We start from the raw sequence: 24,303 nt of genomic DNA on the forward strand, positions 1-24,303 counted from the left end.
TGTTTCAAATGTTGGGGATACTGCAGTGAAAAGAAGCACCTACTCCCATGGAACTAATATTCTAATGAAAAAAAAAAAAAAGAAAAAATTTGTACATGATGTGGGTAGTGGTAAGTGCTACTTAGAAAATGAAGGGAAAAGAGTTAGGAAGTGGCAGGACTGTTATTTCAGAAAGGGAGGTCAGGTGGCCTCTTGAACGTTGACCTTTGTTTTTTTTTTTTGTCTTTTTTGTTGTTGTTGTTGCTATTTCTTGGGCCGCTCCCGCGGCATATGGAGGTTCCCAGGCTAGGGGTTGAATCGGAGCTGTAGCCACCTGCCTACGCCAGAGCCACAGCAACGCGGGATCCGAGCCGCGTCTGCAACCTACACCACAGCTCATGGCAACGCCGGATCGTTAACCCACTGAGCAAGGGCAGGGATCGAACCCGCAACCTCATGGTTCCTAGTCGGATTCGTTAACCACTGCGCCACGACGGGAACTCCTAAGATGCATTTTGAAAGTAGAGGGCACAGGATTTGCTGAAGGACTGGATAGGAGGAACGGAAGAGAAAAAGAGAAATCAAGGATAAATATGATGGAATCAAGTCATGTTTTAGGAACATAATGATTATATACAGGAAAATTTAACATTAACCTGTACAAATTAAACCCATTTATATAGTAGTATTAAAAAGAGATTTATCTGGTGATTTAGAAATTAACAGCACATACCTTAATAGATTTTTAAAAAACTTCTGGGGAATTCCTGTTATGGTGCAGCAGAAACGAATTTGACCAGTTCCCATGAGGATGCAGGTTCGATCCCTGGCCTTGCTTAGTGGGTAGGAAATCTGGTGCTGCCATGAGCTATGTAGTAGGTTGCAGACACGGCTCAGATATTGTGTTGCTATGGCTGTGACTGTGGCTGGCAGCTGCAGGTCTGATTCAACTCCTAGCCTGGGAACTTCCATATGCTGTGGATGCGGTCTTAAAAAGAAAAAAGAAAAAAAAAAAAAAAAGACAAGACAGTTCATACCTCTCTCCTAAATACTTCCCTTAATTCTTTACTGTGGTATAAATCAAATAACTGACATACTTTCAGCAAAACAGTAAACCAACACATCATTTTAAAGTAAAGACAACTTCATAATAAAGATCTGACCAAGTCAACACTCACATTGCACAAACCTTTCAAACTGCTTCAGCAGATGTACAACACACCCATTTATTCTTTTGAAAACCCTACTCTGAAAGAAGGACTAAACGCTTTATGATCCTTTAGGGGACTTCCAATAACAACTTCTTTTCAAATAGATAGAGTTAGTAAAGAGCCAGTCTCTTTCTCACCTGTAACAGTACAAGCAGGCAGGCATAACGGTTGGAGAGAACCTCTGTTGATATCAGAGAAAGAGCACCCCGCCAGGACACACCAGCTACACCAGGACACACCAGCCACACCAGGACACACCAGCCACACCAGGACACACCAGCCGAGGCCCATGTCCTGAAGGGAAACAAGCCTCCCCGAGTGCTACAGTCTCTGTTGCAGGACATGGACAAGAGAAGACACAACCACAGACACGGTCTTGCGTTTATTCACACAGAGGAATAAGAATTGGTACAAATAATAAACATTGTTTTAAATACAAATAAATAGCTCTGGTTTCTAAAGGAAACAACTCTAGGTAATTCAAAGTTAAGTATTTTCTAAGTTCCTATTAAAAATAGAAGACTATTTTGCATTAAGTAAGTCCTACTCCACCATAACCCTTTGAGGACTTAAGGATAAAACGGTGAATTCTATGTTCTAAGAAGTCACCAGAAAAATGGGAGATAATGCTCCCACCTCCCTGAACCATCCCCCAAGTGGAAGGAGAGTTACCTGCATCTTAGAGCTAATAAATGCAGGAATTATTTAATATTTAAACATATCTGAAAAGTTTTACCTTGGGAAAGGTGATACGAATTTTTCTGAACCAGGTCTGTGAGTTCTGAAACCTCACTATGCTCAAGTTTTGGTTCAAGTGTCCTAAATTCATTTATGCTCATGGGAAGACTTAAACTCCTATAATGAAAGCTTCCTCTGCTAGGAACAATGACAGTAAACAGTCTGTAATCATTAAAAGTGGCAGCCTGGGTACCAAAAATGATTTACCCAGTCAAGAAGCAACAGTGCTGCCCAATGAAGCTGTCCATCAACCTGGCACCAAAATGACCAACACTGCTGACAGAAACACACTCCCAAATCTAGTGATGTATTTTTCTTTCTCTACTGTTATATTTTAAATGTTCAAAGTGGCAAAAATTTTCTGAGGAGAAGTATGTTTAACAAATGAAGAATCGTTTTAAAGTCATGCAGCTTTTCAAGTCTTTTTTTTTAAAACACACAAAACATGAGGTCATTACAGTCCTGGTGCCAGAGCAGTGGCTGCTCCACTGACTTTGTGTGTCCACTGTATGTCCCCACCTCACCCCATACAAGACAACTCAATTTCTTCTACTCAGACCCCTACACAATTATTAATAAATAACATGTTTGATAGTGATCAATACATCAGTGTTTAAGTTTTCAAAGAAATTTTGCTTTTCCATTTAGATTGACCATGATACAATTCCAAATAGAACATTCTCATGCTATTAAAAACAGTCTCATGCAATAAATGCAATTTTAAAAGTCCCGCATTAATAATGACATTTGGTATTATAGAAGGCAGGATTATTAAGATTAAAAAAAATGATCACAATAGAATAAAAGTGGGATTTCCAAACAGAACTTCTGTTGTGGTATAAAATGCTAAATTTCATTCTACAGTTTCGTTGACGCAAACAATTTTAAGATATACTCCATGTTTTCCTAATTGGGATTTTGAAACAACAAGCATAATTCTTAAAGAGATTATTACTACAAATCTTGCTCAAAAACCAGTTCTTTTTGCCAAGAACTTTTTCTTATTAGTCCAGTTGGAGGGATTTCCATAGAAAGTTTTGGGAAGAGCAGTCCTGAACATGATTCAAAATTTCTCATTTCCCTCCCTGTCTTTTATGTTTTCTTTATGTTGTAAAGACACTTGAGCACAGAAAATGCTGTTTGTTTTTTTTTTTTAAAGACAGATGTTAATAAATTAAGTTTCCTGATTTAAATAATAACATTTTTTTTGTGTTTGCCTTTCTCTCTGGCACACTATACAAAGTTTCTGGAGTTACAAATCCAAACAAACCAGCCAATTAGAGCATCTCAGTGTTCAAATCAGTTTTGGATACAATCCTATTTATTCTGGATGATGCTCAATTCTACACATACTTCAGGGAAGAAACATTCAGAAGAACATCCAAAAATGTTGTTACCAAACTCTACCATGTGATTGTGCTCTGTCTGATAGTACCATTCACATCTACAAGTACAAAGGCAGAGGATTTCAGGTGTGAAGACCGATTTGCTTTTGCTGTTACAGTGATTCATAACCATCATCTTCGAGATTTCCAAGCTGTTCTAGAATAGGGAGTAGTCCTTTTTTTATCTGGTGGCTTGAAGTAGGAATAAACTGGTGCTGCTGGATACTCGGCATCAGGATTTTCTGCCATCATTTTCAGCTTTGCTTCAATGGCTTTTATCTTTGCAGTGACACTGGAGAAAGAACAGAAGATCAGAGTGAGCCTGGGCACATTCAGAGAATACCTGGGTATTTCATCTTCCTGCCTCTTCAGAGAAGCATCACAGAAGCAACAGCAACTCAAACACAAACTTTCAAACATTCAGAGAGAACACACACAAAAATAATTAATGTTCTCATTTTAGGAAAGAGATCAAATCTGAACCATCTACTAGGTTTTTTCTATAAGATACTGTTAGGAGTACTTTGCACATTGCTATACTTAAACCTCAGACACTAACACTATCCAGCACCTTAGTGCTTGCAGATAGTAGGCACTCAAAAATAATTAATGTAGAGATTGAAAGCAGAGTCTGGGAGAGATATGAATATAGCCATGTTCATGTAGCATTACTCACAACAGAGAAAATGTGGAAGCAACCAAAGTGTCCATGGAAGAGTGAGTGGATAAGCCAAATGTGGCCCACATACATGCTCCAACATGCCTGAACCTGGAGGACGTCGTGCTAAGTGAAACAAGCCACTCACGAGGAAACAAATGTGTGTGATCCCACTGATATGAAGCACTTAAAAAAGAGTAGCCAGAATTACAGAGAAGGTGGAATGGTGGTCGCTAGGGCCTTGGGGGAGGTGAGAATGGGGGGTTATTGTTTAGTGTATGTAGTTGCAGTTTTACAAGAGGAATTATGGAGATGGAGGATGGTGCTAGCTGTACAACATTATGAATATATTTAATCCCACTGAACTGTACACTGGTTAAGGTGGTAAATGCTATATTATGCATATTTTACCATAATTTTAAAAAAATGGAAGAAGTAATCCATGTAGGCTATATCCTTCTTTTTTTTTTTTTTTTTGGTCTTTTCGCCATTTCTTGGGCTGCTCCCTCGGCATATGGAAGTTCCCAGGCTAGGGGTCCAATTGGAGCTGTAGCTGCTAGCCTACACCAGAGCCACAGCAACTCGGGATCTGAGCTGCATCTGCGACCTACACCACAGCTCACGGCAAAGCCGGATCGTTAACCCACTGAGCAAGGGCTGGGATCGAACCCGCAACCTCATGGTTCCTGGTAGGATTCGTTAACCACTGCGCCACGACGGGAACTTCTATATCCTTCATTTTTCAGATGAAACTAAGGCATAGAAAGGTTAACTTGCTCAGTGTTACATAGCTAGTAAGTGGCAGAATTGAGATATGAATACAACTGGACTTTGGAGCCATGTTATGAATTATTATACTGTACCACCTTCTGAATCACTGAATGATAATGGGGAAAACATCCTGGAAATCCTAGAGAGTCCCCTTTTACTGACACATGTGCGCTTAGGCTACCATTTACATTTACAGAGTGCTTACAATGAGCCAGGCAGTACATCCAGCATTTCACTTACATCATCTCCAATCCCTGCAATAATATTCCAAGGGTTATCATCCACATTTAATAGCTAAACAAATGCAGAGAGGTAGTGATTCACCTAAGGTTCACACAGCTAACAAACTGGAGCCAGGATTCAAGTGCAGTTTGTTTATATCAAAGCCCTTGCTTTTTCCTCTCCCTTAGGTTGGGAGCTGAGGAGTCCTGTACTAGAGAGAACGGGTAAGGAGATGCTGCAGAAGTTGTGAGGAACTCCCTTCTGATCAAGGTCACTGCTGTCTGGATCAGAATGCAAAGCACTGAGGGAGAGTATTTTTGGTTCACAGCTCCCTTTATTTTCCATTCTGATGCTGTCAATGGTCTACAGTTAGGGAGAGAAGCTTGGGAGGGAATGTGCATGTGGCCTTTTGGAGATCCTCAAAGGCATACCTCAGCACATACTCATCATTTTACAGGGGCAATGAAAAATTAAAAAAACTAAGTTGCAATACAAAAGAACCCTGGGGAGTTCTTGCTGTGGCTCAGCTGGTTAAGGATCTGGCACAGTCTCTGCAGTGGCTCAGGTCACTGCTGAGGCATGGGTTTGATCCCCAACCCACCTGGCTCAATGGATTAAGGATCTGGCATTGCTGCAGCTGTGGCTTGGATTCAATCCCTAGCCTGGGAACTTCTAAATGCCTCGGGTGTGACAAAAAAACAAAACAAAAAACAACAACAACAACAACAACAACAAAAAACAAAGAAAAAAAAAATGAGAGAAAGAGAGAGAGAACCCTAAAATATCACCGAGGTGCATTCCAGCACCTTTTCCATTAATGGAAAATTAACAGCCAACCATTCATTCTGCTTGCGTCACAGGGAAAACAATCTTCTCTAATTTGTCATAGATGTTAATCAAAAGCTATAAACTGAGATCCTCTGGATTAGAATATAAATGGAAAACACCACACTAGATTATCTAGTAAAAAGAGCAAATACTGAAAATAAGAAACTAAAGATATGTTCATTGTGCCATGGAGATCACCAAACATAAATGCAGTTGTCTCTTCCCAAAAGGACTCAGATCTATGAGAACCTCCATAAAACCAATCTGTGATCAAGGAAGTTCAATCTAATGGGGAGAATAGGATAGATAAAACAAGTTCCCAGCACATCCATAGAAGTCATAATTAATCAAAAAAACAACTGGGGAGTACAACATAAAGCTGCACACATTTATAAGAAATCAATGATAGTAAACAAATTAGTAACCATAAAGTTAATTTTAATTGACCAATTTTATGACTCCTGAAAACATTTTAGGATTACCTCCCCCTGAGTTTAATGAGGTGCTTATAAATCTGTTTTGTTTGCTACATATAATATTCAAGAAAAGTTGTTTTTTTTCTGTATGGCCCTCTATCCAAATAGGCATCGCTTTCCCAACTTTAGGACGAGTGCTAATTTCTGATTCTTATAAAACACTGATGCTCTTTTCATGTAGCCTCCTCCCCTCCCCTGGGACAGGCTTTAAAACTGTGCTCCTGCATTTACAGCCTGGAGTTTCTTTGAAGCTGAAACTAGAAGACTAAATTTTGAAGTCCAGGCAAACCTGGCTTAGAATCTGGACTCCGCTATTTGCTACCTGTGTGATCTTGGCCAAAATCTAAACTTTAGTTTCCTCATGTGTAAAACGAGTATAAGTGTACTTTCCCAAAGTCTTTATAATTCAATGACATACGGCAATGTAAAATGTTTAGCACAAACCCTCCCTGCTTCATGGTAAGCCCAATAAATCCTGGCTATTGTTACTGTTAACTTTTCTCCCTAGGCTACAATGCAAAATAAACCCTCTACTTCTGCTTATCCATCTACTTAACTTTCCCTTTCTCCACTCAACCCTCAATTCCTTCTGTTCTGAATTAACTCCAAGGAAGTTAACTGACAATCTGTATGTACTGGAACCAAAACTGGTAATCGTTGCTGAAATAGTACATAAAATTAAAGTGCCGCCAATTCGAAATCTGTATAAAGGAACTCATAGCTGGGGAGGAATTAGTGCATAATGACAAATGTTGAAGATAAGGCCTTATTAAGATGCTTGTGTTCACGGCAAGGCTCGTGTCTGACTGACCTTTGTGTTCCCAGTGCCAAGCGTGATGGCTGGCAGTGCCTTCTGAGCATATGAATTCTGTAAATGGGTGTTACACACTTTTGGGGGTATGGGAAGAGGTGAAATGTATACATTCTGGACACATCCATATACTAATTGAACACATCTCTCAAAAGTTAGCAGATTCTACTCTAAATTGAGAGTCCGAAGATTGATGAGAGCCTGAGTGAAAGTTAGAGTGAAGAAGTACTCAGGCTCTCGTATACATGTTTGCATCTTCCTCCAGCACACCTTCTTACCTGAGGTTAGACTGAGCGGGCTCGGTGCTGGAGGACGGCTCCAGACTAATGGGAAGGATCTTGTCATTCTTGTTATGATCATATCTCTGAAAGTAAGAAAAAGGCAAATTATCTCACCTGGGAGAAACCAGCCCTGTACTGTAGCGCAGGTGTTCAGAAACTCCAACCCCAGGTATATTGTTAGATTATTTCCAGACAATCCTAGGACTGCTTTACATTTATAATTAATGCAGAAGTTACATAGTTTTAACCTAAAAGTTATAAACTGAGAAGTTTAGAAGAGGCGTTCCATCTAGGCATTAGTTCTAATAAGGTAAGGAAAGAATTTCAACCTTTAAATTCATAGATAGTACAAATACACAGCAGGACTGACCTCTTACATTCTTATTGTCACATATCACTTCTTCACAACATTTATTTTGCTTTATTCAAAGCATTTTGAAATTTTGCTAGATTTTTACAAAGTACCAACTGTAATAGTCAACTCTTAACAGGTCTAAGGGGAGCAGAAAAGTAGGAATAGCTTTTAGCTACTGAAATATTCTCTAGGAAAAGAGCAGCTTAATTGGTGTCAGAAAATTATATACTTCTTTTAAAAGGTAAGTACAATATTAAAGAGCAATCAAGAACCTCTGATCAAAAAGACTTGTAGGAGAAGAGAACTGTGGGGCATAGAGATTCCCAAATGAAACACAGGACGAAGGATGATTTATTTCTCTTGCATGTCTTTTCTTTTTCTTTCTTTCTTTTTTTTTTTTTTTTGTCTTTTTGCCATTTCTTGGGCCGTTCCCACGGCATATAGAGGTTCCCAGGCTAGCGGTCTAATTGGAGCTGCAGCTGCCAGCCTAAGCCAGAGCCATGGCAATGTGGGATCCGAGCCGCGTCTGCAACCTACACCACAGCTCATGGCAACGCCGGATTGTTAACCCACTGAGCAAGGGCAGGGATCGAACCTGCAACCTCATGGTTCCTAGTCGGAATTCGTTAACCACTGCGCCATGACGGGAACTCCTCTCTTGCATGTCTTTTCAATGAGATGCAGAATGAGAAAATGACAGTCAGACTGGCAAACGAGACTTGATTTTCTTTTGAGTAAAAAAGCATTGGTAATTCTCCTTGTTGTTCCTATTTTTAAGGCAATGAAATTGAGAAGGCTCTGTGATTACCTGAAACTCTCATAAAGATCCAAAGTGTCTGAACTCTGTTTTTCAGCTTGGACACTGAGCTCAAATGTTTAATTTCTGTGACTCTTTACTGGGAAGCTTGTTGGGTAGAGTCTCTGGTCAAAAATCATGTTCACATAGCTAAAGACTGAGGCTCTAGTTCTAACTGTCACAAATCTTTTTGCAGGCAGGTCTGTCAGGACCACACTGCAGAAGGAAGAGAATGAACTTTTGGGATTGCTCAAGTGCACATACCTCACCTGTGCTGGTTGTAACATGACACTTTTTTTTTTTTTTTTAAATGGTTGTAGCTCTTTCAGTGCATTTTCTCAAGAGAACTAGGATATGAAGACCGCAGTTCACCATGGCTTGAACCTTTGGAGTCAAGGCAGACAGTGCAAAGTCCCACAAATAACTCTCAAAAAAATCTATGGAGTAAGGAAATGCCAGTGCTTTAAGCACTCTTAACAAATTATCCATTTCTCAAGCATTTAGAATAAACAATTCAAACTCTCCACAGAACTGAGAGGCTGGGAAGAATCTAATAATGCCTAAAGCAACTAATTTTAAAAATAAATACATTTTTTTCCTCCAAAGAACCACCCTGACCAAAAAAATGATAGAGGTCTGAGTATACACATCAGTCACACGGAAAAATCAATCAAAACCAGAATCTGTGGGTATGTGGAGAGAAACAATGAAGGAACTTAATCCCTCCTGAGATGTTTCTCAAAAGAAAAATCTGGCAACACACATGGTAAATACAAGTAGGAGACCACAGTATGGCTGCTCCAGATGTGCAGAGGCTGTGATGCAAATGGGTAAGTGGACAACTGTCTATCTGAATATTCATTTAGGATGAGCTGGTGCTGTCTTTTTAGCCTGTTACACTTACCTTTACTTGAGCGTGTGCCCATCGTACCACCAGCTTCTTAGACAGAGCCAGCTTGCCATTGAGACAATGGATGGCTTGTTCTGCTTCCTGTTTGAGAAAGGGACTAGTGTTAGTCAAACACTTAAAATGCTTAACTAGCTACATGTATTCTCACAGGGCCTCACAAGCTTTGATGGCTGAATTTCTAACTGCTTTTGGTAAACAAGTGGCAAAGGGTTTGCAATAAAGTAAAAAGGCAGAATAATGAAAAGGGTATGAGTTTTTGTAAATTCAGTCAAATACTGGCTCTGTTCACTTCCTGGCAGTAAAACATCTGGCTGGTCACTTAATCTCTCCGGATATTAACTTTTTCACCTGTGATACATGGACACTGTGGCATGTTTGGCATGTTCCTCAGTGTCACTGTGAGGAGTCAAAGAGCACAGGTAAAGTATGGAGCATATGGTAAGGACTCAACCAACATCAGCTAAGAGTACTGTTCTTATTAGGCGATACCTTTCCATACACTTCTGTTACAGTAGCATCTACTATGTCAAGAATGTACTCCATCCTCCCACCACCCTCCTGGGGGGGGGACTATGAAACTGTATCCTGGACTAGGGCTTATACTCCCTGCATCCCAAGTGAGAAACAGTAATGGCTTCAAAGGATACGGGAGTGAAGGAAATCGGGCCGGAAAAAGCAGGAGTGAGTCAAAGAGACTAGGAGCAAGGTATCTGTGTGAGCCAATTCATGCACCTGGCTTTCAGAGGCAAGAGTTCTCTGACTCTTTCCCATCAGATATAGGAGCAACAAGGTTGAAAGGAATTCCTGGAGCTGGATAACAGGCACTCTAGGACATTCCCAGGAAGCCTGGCTGTACTTTTCCATCCTGCAAACCTTCTCTGCTCCATTTGTATGCATGAGGCATTTGGCCAAGTGTAACCCACGTTTACCAGGAGTGAAGAAGCCCTTAAGGAACAGGAAGAGGAACAAAGAGAGTCTGAGGCCTCAGGGTAAGACGAATAGGCATTCCAGCCTTGTTTTACCAGACTCTTTTACTCCTCTGCATTGCGCCATCAGGACATTCAGCAAACAGATGGGTAGCCGCTGTGTGTCAAGTGTTCGTCACTGGCACCCTTGCCTCACTATGGCACACAAAGTTAGAGGGACCGATGTGACAGTTCATTCTTTTAAGTGTCACTTAGTGAATTAGAATTTACATGACACTCTATTAATTCTGTACATCAACAGTCATAAGATGCCAGCAGGTAATAAATGTTGCAAAAATAACTTCCTCTCCTCTCTCTGTAACTTGTTTCAAAGTTCATGTATCCAACGATATTAATCATATCTATCCTCAATTATTCTCTCAATTTCCTATAAGGTAATAATGAGGGTGTGTTTTTTTTTGTTTTTTTTTTTTTGTCTTTTTGCCATTTCTTGGGCCGCTCCCGCGGCATATGGAGGTTCCCAGGCTAGGGGTCTAATTGGAGCTGTAGCTGCTAGCCTACGCCAGAGCCACAGCAATGCGGGATCCGAGCCTTGTCTGCGACCTACACCACAGCTCACGGCAATGCCGGATCGTTAACCCACTGAGCAAGGGCAGGGATCGAACCCGCAACCTCATGGTTCCTAGTTGGATTTGTTAACCACTGAGGCACGACGGGAACTCCGGGTGTGTGTTTTTAATCTCCATTTATAGATGAAAACTGAGGCCAAAAGAAGTTATTTATTAAACTTGCCCAAAGTTAATAAATAAAACAGCCAGAAAGAGAAGCTGGGCTTTGTTAACTTCTAGTTTAATATTTTTAAACCACTATTTATCTACAACATGATCACTGATTTTAGTCGTCTGTAAAAATCCTCATCACACTCTATTGTTAGGGAAGAATAAAGAATTTTTTTTTTTTTTTTTTTTTTTGTCTTTTTGCCTTTGCTAGGGTTGATCCTGTGGCATATAGAGGTTCCCAGGCTAGGGGTTGAATCGGAGCTGTAGCTGCCAGCCTACACCAGAGCCACAGCAACGCGGGATCAGAGCCACGTCTGCAACCTACACCACAGCTCACGGCAACACCGGGTCCTTAACCCACTGATCAAGGCCAGGGATCGAACCCTCAACCTCATGGTTCCTAGTCGGATTCGTTAACCACTTAGCCACCATGGGAACTCCAGGGAAGAATAAAGAATTTTAAAATGCTAACTATATGGGGCATTCTTTCAGTTTCCGCACCCCCCCCAAAATTGAACAATTAGAACAATAATGTATCCCTTACTGTCCATTACTTTTGCAAAATTAGTGGAATTTAACATACAAACAAACCCTGCAGCACTGGTAAGGACAAATGATACTTGCAGAACACACTGATACATCATTTCTTGAGGGCAATTTGGCAGCCTTATTAGGAAAAACTAATTGTGGCCTTTGTTAACACTACTCCATTTCCATGAATATGATAAATATGCACATAGAGCTAAAAAGATGTTTACCATCGCACTATTTACACATTTGGAAATTAATCAAGTAACTTATCATTTGTTCATATAATAAAATATTATGCAGTCACTGAGGATGATATTGATTCATTTTTAAACTGAAGTCTAAATAATAAAATGTATAAGATATAGATCAATGAATTTTTACATATAACTATAGTCGTACAGATGAAACCACAATATGATATAGAATGTTTATCTTGATGTGTATTAGAAGACAGAAAAGATTTTCATTTGTTTCCAGTGGTAAAGAGGATAACGTGATCCTATTTGTGTGTTATAAGCTGTACATTTTTTCACGTCTGTGTATGAATGTGAAGAAAAAGAGACTAGAAAGATATGTAACTAAATATTAAAAACAGTGATTATTGGAGTTCCCGTCATGGCACAGTGGTTAACAAATCCGACTGTGAACCATGAGGTTGTGGGTTTGATCCCTGGCGCCGCTCAGTGGGTTAAGGATCCAGAGTTGCTGTGAGCTGTGATGCAAGTCAGAGACACGGCTCGGATTCCTCATTGCTGTGGCTTTGGCGTAGGCCAGTGGCTACAGCTGCAATTAGACCCCTAGCCTGGGAACCTCCACATGCCACAGGAAGCAGCCCTAGAAAAGGCAAAACAAACAAACAAAAAACCCAAAAAACAGTGATTATTGTTGAATATTAAGCTGGTAAATGAAGTTACCCATGTTTTCATCTATAGGAAACAGGTATCACTTTTATAATAAGAAAACCGTACAAATACAATTATTATTAATAAAACGATAAGCTAGGCAATGTTCTCATACATGACTAATAAAGTTATAGGGCTGTAAAGTGGTATGTCTATATTTCATTACATTCAATTCAATTTCTTTATCAACCCATGTCCACTCCCAGGACTAAATTTTAATGCAGAGTATGTGGATATATTGTGGTTGAAGCTGGACTTTCTTCCTCCATATATATTCAAATTTGTCTGTATTTATTCTGAGACATTGAGAAGAAGGGTCTATTTTTAAGAAATCAAAATAAAAGAGTTTGTGGGTGGCTCACCACAGTCATGGAGGGCTTCTACACCATGGGGCAAAACTACTGAAAGGAAAAGAGGCTTTGTTGGCCAGCCACTAAAGGAACAAACAAAAGAGAACAGGGAGGAGGATGTCCGTGTGCTTCACGAGGGCATCCCAAAGCATCTGGTCAGGAAAGTGGGTCAGTTGCCTTAGACTGCCAGCCAAGGGAGGGGAGACTTTGAAAGCTATTCAAATAAACTAATTCATTTGTTTACTTCATCTCCTTGAGGACACACAGAGATGAAGCAGACGCGGCTCCTGCCCACAGGGAACTGCCACTCTAGCAGTCAAGAGGGACACACAGATAATGAGGAGAGTGTAGGTGCTAAGAAAGTGGGGGGGGGGGGGCTTCAATTACCTGCTTTGTCTCAAAGTTAACGAAACAATACCCTCGAGGCTGTCCCTCCAGAGCACCTGACTTGTGGAAGAGGAAGTCAAACTGCTTCACTGTGCCAAACTTCTGCAAGAGCTTGAGGAGGTGGTATCTGTGGAGAAAAAACAGGGAACTCAATTGGCCCCTCAGCCTTAAGTGGGAAATAAAAGCAGGAGACAGTCTACCCAGGGATAAAATCTCGCCCTGCCCCCTGCCTTCCTCCAAACTGCCTTGTTAGTTTATTTGGCAAACACAGTTGTTTGCCTCTATTTGGAATGGGAACGAGAATTGTCATGGCTATGCGTTTGTCCAGCACAAAAATACCAAACAAACAAACAAAAAAAACCACACCTAACAAACAGCTGTCTGGCTCACAAGCACCATTTGTTTTTCTTTTGGAGAAATGCTCAAAAATAGTATTGACTGATTTATTTTTAATTTCTTGGCAATGAAATAGTATATGTGAGTAACTACAACTCCATCAGAGGCACACATTCACACTGGAAACGCCAAAGCCAACCCTATCTCAGAAATAAACAAAGTAACACATATAACAAAGGGTAAAACAAACCTGGAAGACTTCCCTGTCAGATTCACAGTTAATTATTAGCCCCAAATTGCACTTGAGGGAAACTCTGCCAAAAGCCCAACCACAGCCAGTGGCACTTTGATAAGCACCTGAGAGGTTCCATTCCTGATGTGACTGAATGACAGGACAATGTGGAACCTGAGGAACCGCAACGTGACTGAGGCTGGTCTCACACAGGCGGGGGAACCTGGCCAATCCTGTAAATCTTCCAGCTGCGGATAACTACCCAACTTCAGTTGCTGTGACAGAATTTATGCTCCGGAGTGTGGTCCAGTGACGAACACAGGCGCACAGGGAAGAAGACACTCCCGCAGGAGGTTCACCCAAAGCTCTTGCTCGCCACTCTGCCCCTCACCCTCTTTCTGGATTCCTTTCTCCGAAACTTATTTGGTTTCTATAGAGCTTTTAAGTTATTCAAACAGATGTGGCCTTAACAGGTTGCTGTGGCCAATCTCAATTCCGACTTCCTGTCATCTGATGTGAGGGTGAGACAAACCAACAGCTCTCCCGTTTCCTTTTCCTCTGGCCTTCCTCCTGGCATCCTCCGCGCTATTCAAATGGAGTCAAGGCTTTCTCTAAACAATGCTGTCCCTGTGATACTAAAAAGGTATCAACCCACATGCTAAATCTGTTATTACTGGGAATTCTACCCCACAGGGAGTCAGCAAAGCTGTCGTTACAGCCACATTTATATTCACATTGTTTTCTAGGAGAAACTCATCAAGATTTTATTCTTGAGTAAGAATCTCCTTTGGGAGGCAGAAAGATATGAAATGGATCATAAGTTACACTGAATTTGCGACTAATGCACATCAGCAAGCGAGCCCTTTATCCTGGATCAGGTGCCTGACACACTGCAGCAGGGAAGACATAGTACAGGTCTTATACTGGGGCAGGATGTGAGGATCCCAAGGCACATTGTGGACATGAATTGGGTCTTTAGACGTGTTTCGAAAGGGAAAACAACCATAACCGTCTAGGTTCCAAATTCTCAATTTCCATGGAGATACCTCGACTGCTAGTGAGAACCTAAGAGGTGACCCTTCAGGGGAAAGGGAGACGCCTCAAGAGCAAATTTCTGGTGTTACTTGATTTCTGGGAACAGGCTTACAGCAAGGGTGAGTGAATGTACATCAAATGCACAGACAGACAGGCTAGCAGAATTACTCTCAGGGTCTTAATTCACAGCTGCATCTTCCATTTACTAGACCTTAACACTGCACCAGTTGCCATGAATGGTGGGTCAAACCTGTTTTTTAAAAAACTCAAGGATGACTGTGGGCTGGTCATCTTTTCATTAGCTCCATTCTACTTAATAGCAGGAAGGTAAGGCGATTGGCATTTCCTAGGAAATGAATTTTAATTTACTCAGGAAAAAAAAAGAGCCGACAGATTATTCTTTGAAAAGCTAACAAATGCATTCTGCCCGAGAAGTGCGACCTTAAGATTCCAGGAACATCTGCTTAGGTCTGTGTCTTTCAACTTCTCCAGGATTTCTTTTCTTGTTTGATAATTTCTTGAAATTATCGGAACACCGAAACAAAAGGAATGAAATGTTTACTATTTTGCTTCCTGGAGATGGGGACTGCAAGCTCTGATAGTGAAAAAAGCCTGAAGAATCTTGCTTTCACATCTGCAAGCACTTTCATCTGCTGCTGAAGTCTGAGAGCTCGCTACTCATCAGAGCCTTGCTTCGTGTAGTGAAACGTGGGCTCTGCAGCCTTCAGGAGCTGCAGAATTAGTACACCAGTCCTATACAGAATTCTGTACAGGAAATTACAGAAAACAAGGTTTGAACGGGTCGTCAATATAATCAATGAATGTAATCAATGTTTTCTGTGATGGGTCTTTAAGATGGCCTTCCTGCCTAATGACACAGAGGGAACTGATCTACACAAATGTCAAAATGACACCTACAAGGTGTCGAGCACTGTATTAGGCACTTGGCCTACCCAGATGAATATAGCTAGGTCTCTATCTTCAAAGACCCGAAATTCTGGTTAGAGGAGAGAAATATGTAAACAACCAATTTTACAACAGCATGAAGCCTGCACAAAGGGGTATGTCTGTGACCACACAGATGAAGACGACAACTGTGCAGGGAAGGTGGTAGTTGGTGATATCCTGCGCAAAGACACAAGGTGAAAAAGACTGATCCATTGGAGGAGAGTGTGGATAGACAGTTAAGAGATGAGGCTGAAAGGCAGGCAGGGGACAGGTTGTGAAAGATGTTGTGGGCTTAGTGAGGGAATTTTACATGATGCTGTAGGCACTGGGAAGCCAATGAAATGACATTTAAGATTGTTCTTAATGCACAATTTATTTTAGAGAAACAAAGAAATTTTCTTTATAAACTTATACAAATTATTGTGTGACAGGTCTTCATGCTGTATGCCCTGTATGTTATTAAATGGTTTTACTTTGTTTCAAATTTAAATAAGCAAACAGTAAAGATTGTTTCATGCAAACAAAGCATGAGAAGAAGCATGGATCATGAAGGGAAAATAAGGAACGGGCTAAGAGAATCAACGATATCTTCGGGGAAAACTGTTCTTACATGCGAGTGCACTTATTCTCCCTTGAATTCTAGTTTAGCCCTGAAAGTCTGCATTAGAAGCACATTCCACCTGGGTGGCTCTCCACTGTTTTTAAGTTTTCTTCCTATACCTCAACCTCTCCTCTTCCTCTCTACAAACTATGCCTCTTTCTAACCATTCCACTGGCCAGTGGACACGATTCTCTTCAACTTCTCAAACAAGAAACACAGGGTTATCTTCAGCTCTTCCCTCCTCTTCAATCACTTTCTTTCTCTTTCAGGCTCCGCCCACTGGTCTCCAAGTTCACTATCTCTCCCTAGGTGATACTACTGGCAGGGCTGAAGCCAACTTTCTCAGATTCTCTGTTGAAGGCACTAGTAATGATATTTAGAGGTATTGTTTTCACTCTTACAGTTAGCCTGGGTCCTGTAACAATTTAAAAGAAGTCCTGACATTTTAAAATTTAGACTAGAATACGTTATGACTGTCCAGTTGTTTGCATTGTTAGAATATTTGTGCAAAGAGCCCTAAATTAGGTGGTGGGCAACTGGTCCTATCATTAACTACTTTAGTGAACTGAGTCAACTCACTTAACTCTTTACTTAAAAAATAGGGAAATATTGGTCGTGGTTCAGTGGTTAATGAATCCGACTAGGAACCATGAGGTTGTGGGTTCGGTCTCTGGCCTCGCTCAGTGGGTTAAGGATCCGGCGCTGCCATGAGCTGTGGTGTAGGTCGCAGACACGGCTTGGACCTGGCACTGCTGTGGCTCTGGCATAGGCCGGCAGCTACAGCTCTGATTCGACCCCTAGCATGGGAACCTCCATATGCCGCTGGTGCGGCCCTAAAAAGACAAAAAAAGACAAAAAAAAAAAAAAAAAAAGAGAAATATCTGTTCCACTTGCCTCACAAGGTTGTTACAAGCTTAAATAAGAGCAGCTATGCAATATTACTGCTAGAAGACATCTCTAGATCATTCAGTGGAACATTCTCACTCTATAGGTAAGAATTATGAGGTATAACGTAGTTAAAAGGAATCAGACTATAGTAGAGAGAACATGGGCTCGGAATCTGCTACCACCCTAAATAAGAGTATGTCATCATTCCCTTAAATCCAAATCTCTAAGATCTATTTAGTTATACAGACATTCCTGGCAGGTCACAGGGCCCCAGAATGGTCAATACTGCAACTACACAGTGAACAGAGGATCAGAGGGCTAGATGGGTGGTCAGCAGTATGTATCCTGTTGGGAAAGGCTGACGGACCCCCTACTTAACTTGAGTAGAACTCGGATTAATAACATGCACACATACACCAAAGACTAGAGTTATTACAAAATAAACTTTGAAAAACTGAGGGGAAAAGTTTTTTTTTTTTTAAACTATCGCTGTCTTACACGTCCTATAACCGTTCGTGACAGTAAATATATACTCTTACTTCTCTCCTAACAAGAATTGAGAGAGCATTTGTAAAGGAGAAGCATTCACATCTGTTTATGAAAGAGATAAGGAAGAGGAATGGAAAGGTTAGGGACCTGTGTAGGAGGGAGAGAAAAGGGTCTGTTGAAGGTAGGAGCAACAGGAACTAGCAAATCTAAAGCAGAGATTTGCAGTGGTATCAGTTTTTTTTTTTGTTGTTGTTGTTGTTATTGTTGCTATTTCTTGGGCCGCTCCTGCGGCATATGGAGGTTCCCAGGCTAGGGGTTGAATCGGAGCTGTAGCCACCGGCCTACGCCAGAGCCACAGCAACGCGGGATCCGAGCCGCGTCTGCAACCTACACCACAGCTCACGGCAACGCCAGATCGTTAACCCACTGAGCAAGGCCAGGGATCGAACCCGCAACCTCATGGTTCCTAGTTGGATTCGTTAACCACTGTGCCACGACGGGAACTCCGGTATCAGTTTAATTGGCAAAGCTGGAATGTGCTTTGCAACCATCTGTCAAGAGTCACTAGAAGTTTAGGGTTTTTTTTTTTTTTTTGATGGCATGTAAAATTCCCAGGCCAGGGATCAAACCTGTGCCATAGCAGTGATAATGCCAGGTCTTAACTTGCTAGGCTATGAGGGAACTCCCAGGGATTTGAATTCAAATAATATTTTCTGAGATCAGATAACCACATGTTCACATAAGTTTTATCACGCAGTCCTTCAATGCTTGGGAATGACTGTATGTATATATATTTTTTGCCCTTTTTTAGGGCTGCACCCATGACATATGGAGGTTCCCAGGCTAGAGGCTGAATCAGAGCTGTAGCTGCTGGACTACACCACAGCCACAGCAACACAGGATCCAAGCCGCATCTGTGACCTACACCATAGCTCATGGCAATGCTGGATCCTTAACCCACTGAGTGAGCCAGAGATTGAACCTGCATCCTCATGGATACTAGTCAAGTTCATTATTGGTGAGCCACAATAGGAACTCCAGGAATGACTCTATTTTAATAATTAGTTCGGGTCCATCATTGCCTACTTTGAGAGGAATAGGATTCAAAAACTTGGAAGAAAATCACATATTTCTACAAGATAAGACCCACCTAACTACAATGTTAGGTTTCTTTGCTGTAATTAAGTAGATTAAATGAAGTAACACTAAGCATTCCATGCTAACTATAAGCTACAATCAGTAGTTATGTCTTTAAGAAGAAATTTAAGGAGTTCCCTGGTGGCTCAGCAGGTTATGGATCTGGCATTGTCACTGCTGTGGTGTGGGTTTGATCGCTGGGCTGGAAACTTCCACATGATGTGGGCGCAGCCAAAAAAAAAAAAAAAAAAAAAAGAAAGAAAGAAAAGAAAAAGAAATTTAATAAATCAGTTTGTTTAATCAAGAAAACATTTTAAGATAAGGAAAAGCAGTAGAAATGATCTCTGACGCTGGGGAGGTGGGAAGTCAGGGTAGAGCCAGCATGGCCCTGATGGGCAGCCTAGGACTTGATGTCCACTTTTGGCCTGATATAAAAAGAACAGAGATACCAGCGGGAAAGTTTCATGAGTCAATGTTCCTGTCAATGCTCTAACTAAAGCAAACATTCATATTCTCCAGCTTATGACATGAACTGAGGTGGCAGATGCCCATTTGAACCTTCCTGTCAAGCAGCAGGATACAATTACAACAAGAGTATCATTACAGGGAACTGCAGCCAAAACAATGAACATTGTTTCCACGCTTCAGATTTCCATTCAGAGGAGCAGAGGTGGGAATGGAAACCACTCTTGGGAGCATCCTCTCACAGCTTGGGTTTTAGATGATGGAAACAGCTTCTCTGTTTAATTCCCCCATTAACTGAGAGCTTGGGCAGGTTCACATGTTCATCCTCAAAGCCATAAGCCATAGAGAGAGCCAAAATAAATGCACAGTCTACATTCCAGGGCCTTCATGACCAAGGTAACGTCATTAGGGGGCAACACATCTTAAATACCATCATAATTTCTAGAGGGACCCAATGATATCTACACTTAGCCAACTGCACTGGAGCAGTTTTAAAGAACTGAATATTTTGTCATGTTCCTGATATGTTAGTTTACATCTCTTTTCTTCTCTCATAATCCCCAAATCCTTTCATACACCTCTTCTCAGACTCAAAACAAGCACATTCCCTTGTCTCCTCTCCCCTTGTCTTTTAACACTATTCCAAAGGGAGTAAGTTCTAGAACCCGGGATACACGCCATGCTTGGTTTAAGCACTGACCCTGTACAGCTCAATCCATTCACCCATGACTATCCTGCCACCAAGCACCACCTGCCCCTTCTGAATAACTGGGGGAAGGAAAAATCTCTCAATTCTCTCTGCTAAGAATTTCCTTTCCACTATAATATCCACAATGGAAAGAGTTGGGAGACAATTCAATTAGTTTTGTGGCCAAGGGCAAGGCACGTCCCATTTCTTGGGCCTCAGTTTCCTCTGGTGCAGGATGAAAGAGCTGAAACATACCAGAGGTTTTTAATTATGCTCCACGGAACCCTAGAAATGACTGCCAAAGAAGAGGTGGCTGTTGCCAAAAGCCATTCTTAGCTTTTATTTTACATGCAGGTTCTGATTGCTTTAAGACAAGGTTCTTCAGATTTAAAGAAATTGGCTTAGCAGGACACCTGGCATACAATAGGCAATCAAATCATTTAATGAATGAATGAAAACCAAAGGGACTGGGGTGATCTCTAAGATCCCTTCTGACTTTATGTAGTTTCATGGCTGCTTTACATGAATGAGAGTCAAATGGTACCTCTCTGCCTTTTTGCGATGGTACTGATGCTTCTGCTTTTTCCTTCATTTTGAGCAACAAAAGTACGCCAATGGCTGGTTTTAGAAAATAATTTCCTAGTCAATGGGTGTAAGTATTTTCAAAATAGTTGAAAGTAGAGAACATCTTTGGGAAGCAGGGAAAAGAAGTATATGGTTTAAAAGGCTACCCAAGTCTGTATCTTCATAGTAGAAGAGTCCAAATATAGGAAAAATGATAAGATAACAGGTTAAAACAACATCACATTCCTTTTGAAGATGATGAAAACATAAATAAATGGGCCAAAATATATTCTACAACCCTTGAGAGTTCTCTTGGACATCATCACCACAAGCATCCCAATTCTGTAGGGAATTAAAACAGCTCGGACTTACTCTGTGATTTTGGGGTCCAGGTTGCCGATCCATAACCGGTGCCCTTCCTGCAGGGAACCCTCTGAAAGGATGGATGCGTTCTCCAGGGGAAGAGTTTTGGTTTCTGCTTCCATCAATCTCTATGAAATACTAGAGGAATGTGAACATTCAGGCAGGAGAGGAGCAACGCTGTGTGAACAAGAGACTTCAGATTCAATTCAACAAACATTTATTCAAGGAGGGCATGCCCTGGGCAGTCCTTCAAAGGCCTCAGTTATTCCACAACCAGGGCCCCAGCACCAGTTCCCCTGGGACAGCTCCTCTGGCAGCCAGAGAGCAAAAGATTCCACTTAAGGAGAAAGGGGAGTGGTTCTGTGTGTAGACCGAGTTTTCCTCTTCTGAAGCCAGAGGCTGACTGGGCAGGAGGCCAAGGTCTCTATTACGATACTCTAGTTCAACAACTGTCACCCAAAGTAAGTCTTGGAAACCACCAGAGAGTTTTAATGACACTTAAAAGGATGGGTGGGGAAGAATAACAATAATTAGTCAATGAACTATTTTCATGTTTAATATTTTGGCAGACATTGGGAAAAAGAAACTAACTTCCAGAGTTCCTGTTGCAGCTCAATGGTAACGAGTCTGACTACTATCCATGAGGACAAGGGTTCAATCCCTATCCCTGCTCAGTGCGTTAAGGATCCAGCATTACTGTGAGCTGCAGTGTAGGCTGCAGACGAGACATGAATCTGGTGTTGCTGTGGCATAGGCTGGTAGCTGCAGCTCCAACTCGACCCCTAGAACTTCCATATGTCACGGGTATTGCCCTAAAAAGCAAAAAAAAAAAAAAAAAAGAGTAACTAACTTCCTCTTTAGTTATTCCAGTTCTACTATTTACTAGTTCTATAATCCTAAGCAGCAAGTTACTTAACCACTCTGTGCCTCAGTTTTATCTGTAAAAAGAGGATAATAAGAGTTGTGCAGATGCACTGAGTTAATACATCAAAAGCATTAAGAACAGTGCGTGGCACCTAGAAGCACTCAAATAATTTTAGCTTAAGTTATTACTAGTCTTAGTTCCTGAAATGTCTCACCTCACAGCCACAGGATGAGGGTTATGATGGAGTTGGTAATGGAAAGAGCAAAAACCCTGTGGTCAGAAGGCCTGGTTTCAAATTTTGGCATTTCCATTGGAAGTTACTTCTCTCTTAGAGTTTCAGTTTCCTCATCTCTAAATAATAAAAGTTGCTCTGCTTATAACTTAAGAGATGTTGAGAAGACCAAAATTAGACAACAGATATAAAATTAAACTTTAATGTATAATGTGGTAGAGAAAGAAAAAAGGCCTGGGCAGATGGCAGGCTGTGCCAGACTTCAGAACTCCTTGCTAGAAAAAAACATGGGTCCTATAAGACCAGAAGTGCCTTTGAGATCACTGCTGTAGGAACTGCGTCTTAATAACAACAGCTGCCATACTGAATGCTGGCGTTATCTCTTATTCACCTCAGCACAGCCTCTACAGTCTAGCACACAGTAGCCCCTAGATATTGTTTGTTAAATGTGTTTATCTACCCCTCCAACACACAAGGGCGTTCTTCTTCCTCTCTCACATGTTCAATCTGTTCTGTAATGTGTGAAAAGCAGCTACCAGCTGCTGAAAAAGAGAAATGAATAAGCCACAGTTCTTGCTTTTACTTCCTGGGAGAAAGGAGAAATAGGCATGACTAGAATCCCAGGCATGGAGGTTGGGGGAGGAGAAACATTTTGTCTTCTCCTGGATTTCCTTTCCTTCTACTTTCTTACAGACCATTCATTCAAAAAAGCCTGTATTTTCCAGGCATCGTCTAGGTCCTGGGGACAGAGCAGTGAACAAGCAAGGTTTCTGCCTTCTGGATACACATATTTAGAAAAGGGGCAGGACAAAACAAATGCAAAATAAATATACAAGGCGTAATTTGTGATCAGTGCTGCAAACGTAGTTAAGCAAGGAGATCTGACAAGGAGATTGGGGCTGGACTACTTCAGAATGAGTGGAAAGCCCTCTAAGGGAAATGACATTTGAGACGAGACTTGAATGTAGACCCTTCTGACTCTCTCATGTCTAAAAACAGCAATAAATAATACCAACAAGTACTTAATACCACACAAGTGAATCATTTTAAGGGGAAAGAGTACAGGGTATGGGGCCAAAAGACAGGCACTCAAATACTGGCTTTTGCACCCAGGATTTATTATTTTGTGACTCAAGTCGTGATCTCCCCTCAAGTGTCCTCTAGCCCTAGAAAAGCTTTCCCTTAACAGAGTAAGGGCATCTTGTTAGTCTCTATCACAGGCACTTTTTCTTTCCACTCAATACCAGTTCAATGCCTTATACGTTGTTTTATCTTTCGTTTCCCTCACTAGAAAGTAAGATATGAGAAAGTAAGCTACTACTGAGCAGGGTCTTGATTATTTTGATGATTCTATCCCCCTCCCCATCCCCGCACTTAGTACACTGGCTCCTGGCTGGTGCTCAAAGTTTAGTGAATGAACGAATGAATGAAGCAGGCAAGCCATTTCCCCACTTGGAGCTTCCGTTTTTTCTTCTTCCTTGATATGGGCATTATTATCCTTATCTCGAGTTGTTATGAGGCTAAAATATGGCAATACATTTGATAAGTTGGCACAGAGCTTTTTGAGAAATGGTAAAGTGTGATAAGTGATTAAGATGGCATGCAACTATCTCAAAATTCTTGGGTTTGCAATGGCGACAACCCTTCAGATTCACAGTTCACAAAACGCTTTTTAGCCTTCCCCCATCCCGCCCCCGCCCAGCTGAGCTATAACTACCCTGGAAGCCAAGAACAGTCATTTGGGAAAACTGAAGTGCAGAGAAGCAAAGGCGCTTCTTCTTAAAAAGCTAATGGTAATGGTGGGGTCAAGGCTTGAATCCCGGCTTCCCGATCCCTGGCCGCGAATTCCCAGCTGCGAGGGGTCATTACTCGGATTGATATTTCCGGGCCAGCGGCGGGACGATCCGGGGCGGGGTCTGAGGAGCCGTCTCACTGGGGGAGCCTCCGCTGGGAACTCCTTGTCGGGCCGGCGCTAAAGGGTAGAGGCGCGTTGTGGCCGGACTCACCTCGTGACTTCGGAGTCCTCTCCTCGGCTCATGCCCCCAAAGCAGGTCCCGTCTCCGCGGTCCCACGGCCCTCTACACCCGTCCACCTCAACGCCGCCAGCTGCCAGGCCGCCCTTGACGCACTACGCCTGCGCCGCCGCACCGCCCCGTGACGTCAC

The 24,303-nt window shown here is 41.7% G+C and overlaps 1 protein-coding gene across 4 annotated transcripts; it reads right to left on the reverse strand.

Moving 5' to 3' along the window:
- Positions 1 to 1,557: 1,557 nt before the first annotated feature.
- RBM18 (RNA binding motif protein 18) lies at positions 1,558 to 24,271 on the reverse strand. Of its 4 annotated transcripts, none has more exons than XR_014826651.1 (6): positions 24,146 to 24,271; positions 21,052 to 21,180; positions 13,297 to 13,423; positions 9,416 to 9,502; positions 6,117 to 7,443; positions 1,558 to 4,500 (listed from the first exon to the last, which is right to left on the reverse strand). XR_014826651.1 is itself a non-coding variant. In XM_005654533.4 (6 exons), exons 2-6 carry the CDS (start codon positions 21,162 to 21,164, stop codon positions 3,446 to 3,448), a joined length of 573 nt encoding a protein of 190 aa, XP_005654590.1. In that variant the 5' UTR covers positions 21,165 to 21,170; positions 24,146 to 24,271; the 3' UTR covers positions 1,558 to 3,445. The 4 variants fall into 4 exon arrangements, 3 of the variants coding, with proteins under 3 accessions (XP_005654590.1, XP_001925851.1, XP_001925831.1); XM_005654533.4 differs by having other exon boundaries at positions 1,558 to 3,605; positions 7,358 to 7,443; positions 21,052 to 21,170; XM_001925816.5 differs by having other exon boundaries at positions 1,558 to 3,605; positions 7,358 to 7,443.
- Positions 24,272 to 24,303: the final 32 nt, after the last annotated feature.

The sequence above is a fragment of the Sus scrofa genome, chromosome 1 (genome assembly GCF_054392235.1).
Source record: "Sus scrofa isolate SSC_HxYL_T2T_F1_AM1 chromosome 1, Sscrofa_HxYL_maternal_Yorkshire_Landrace_v2.0, whole genome shotgun sequence".
Classification (NCBI taxonomy): Eukaryota; Metazoa; Chordata; class Mammalia; order Artiodactyla; family Suidae; genus Sus; species Sus scrofa.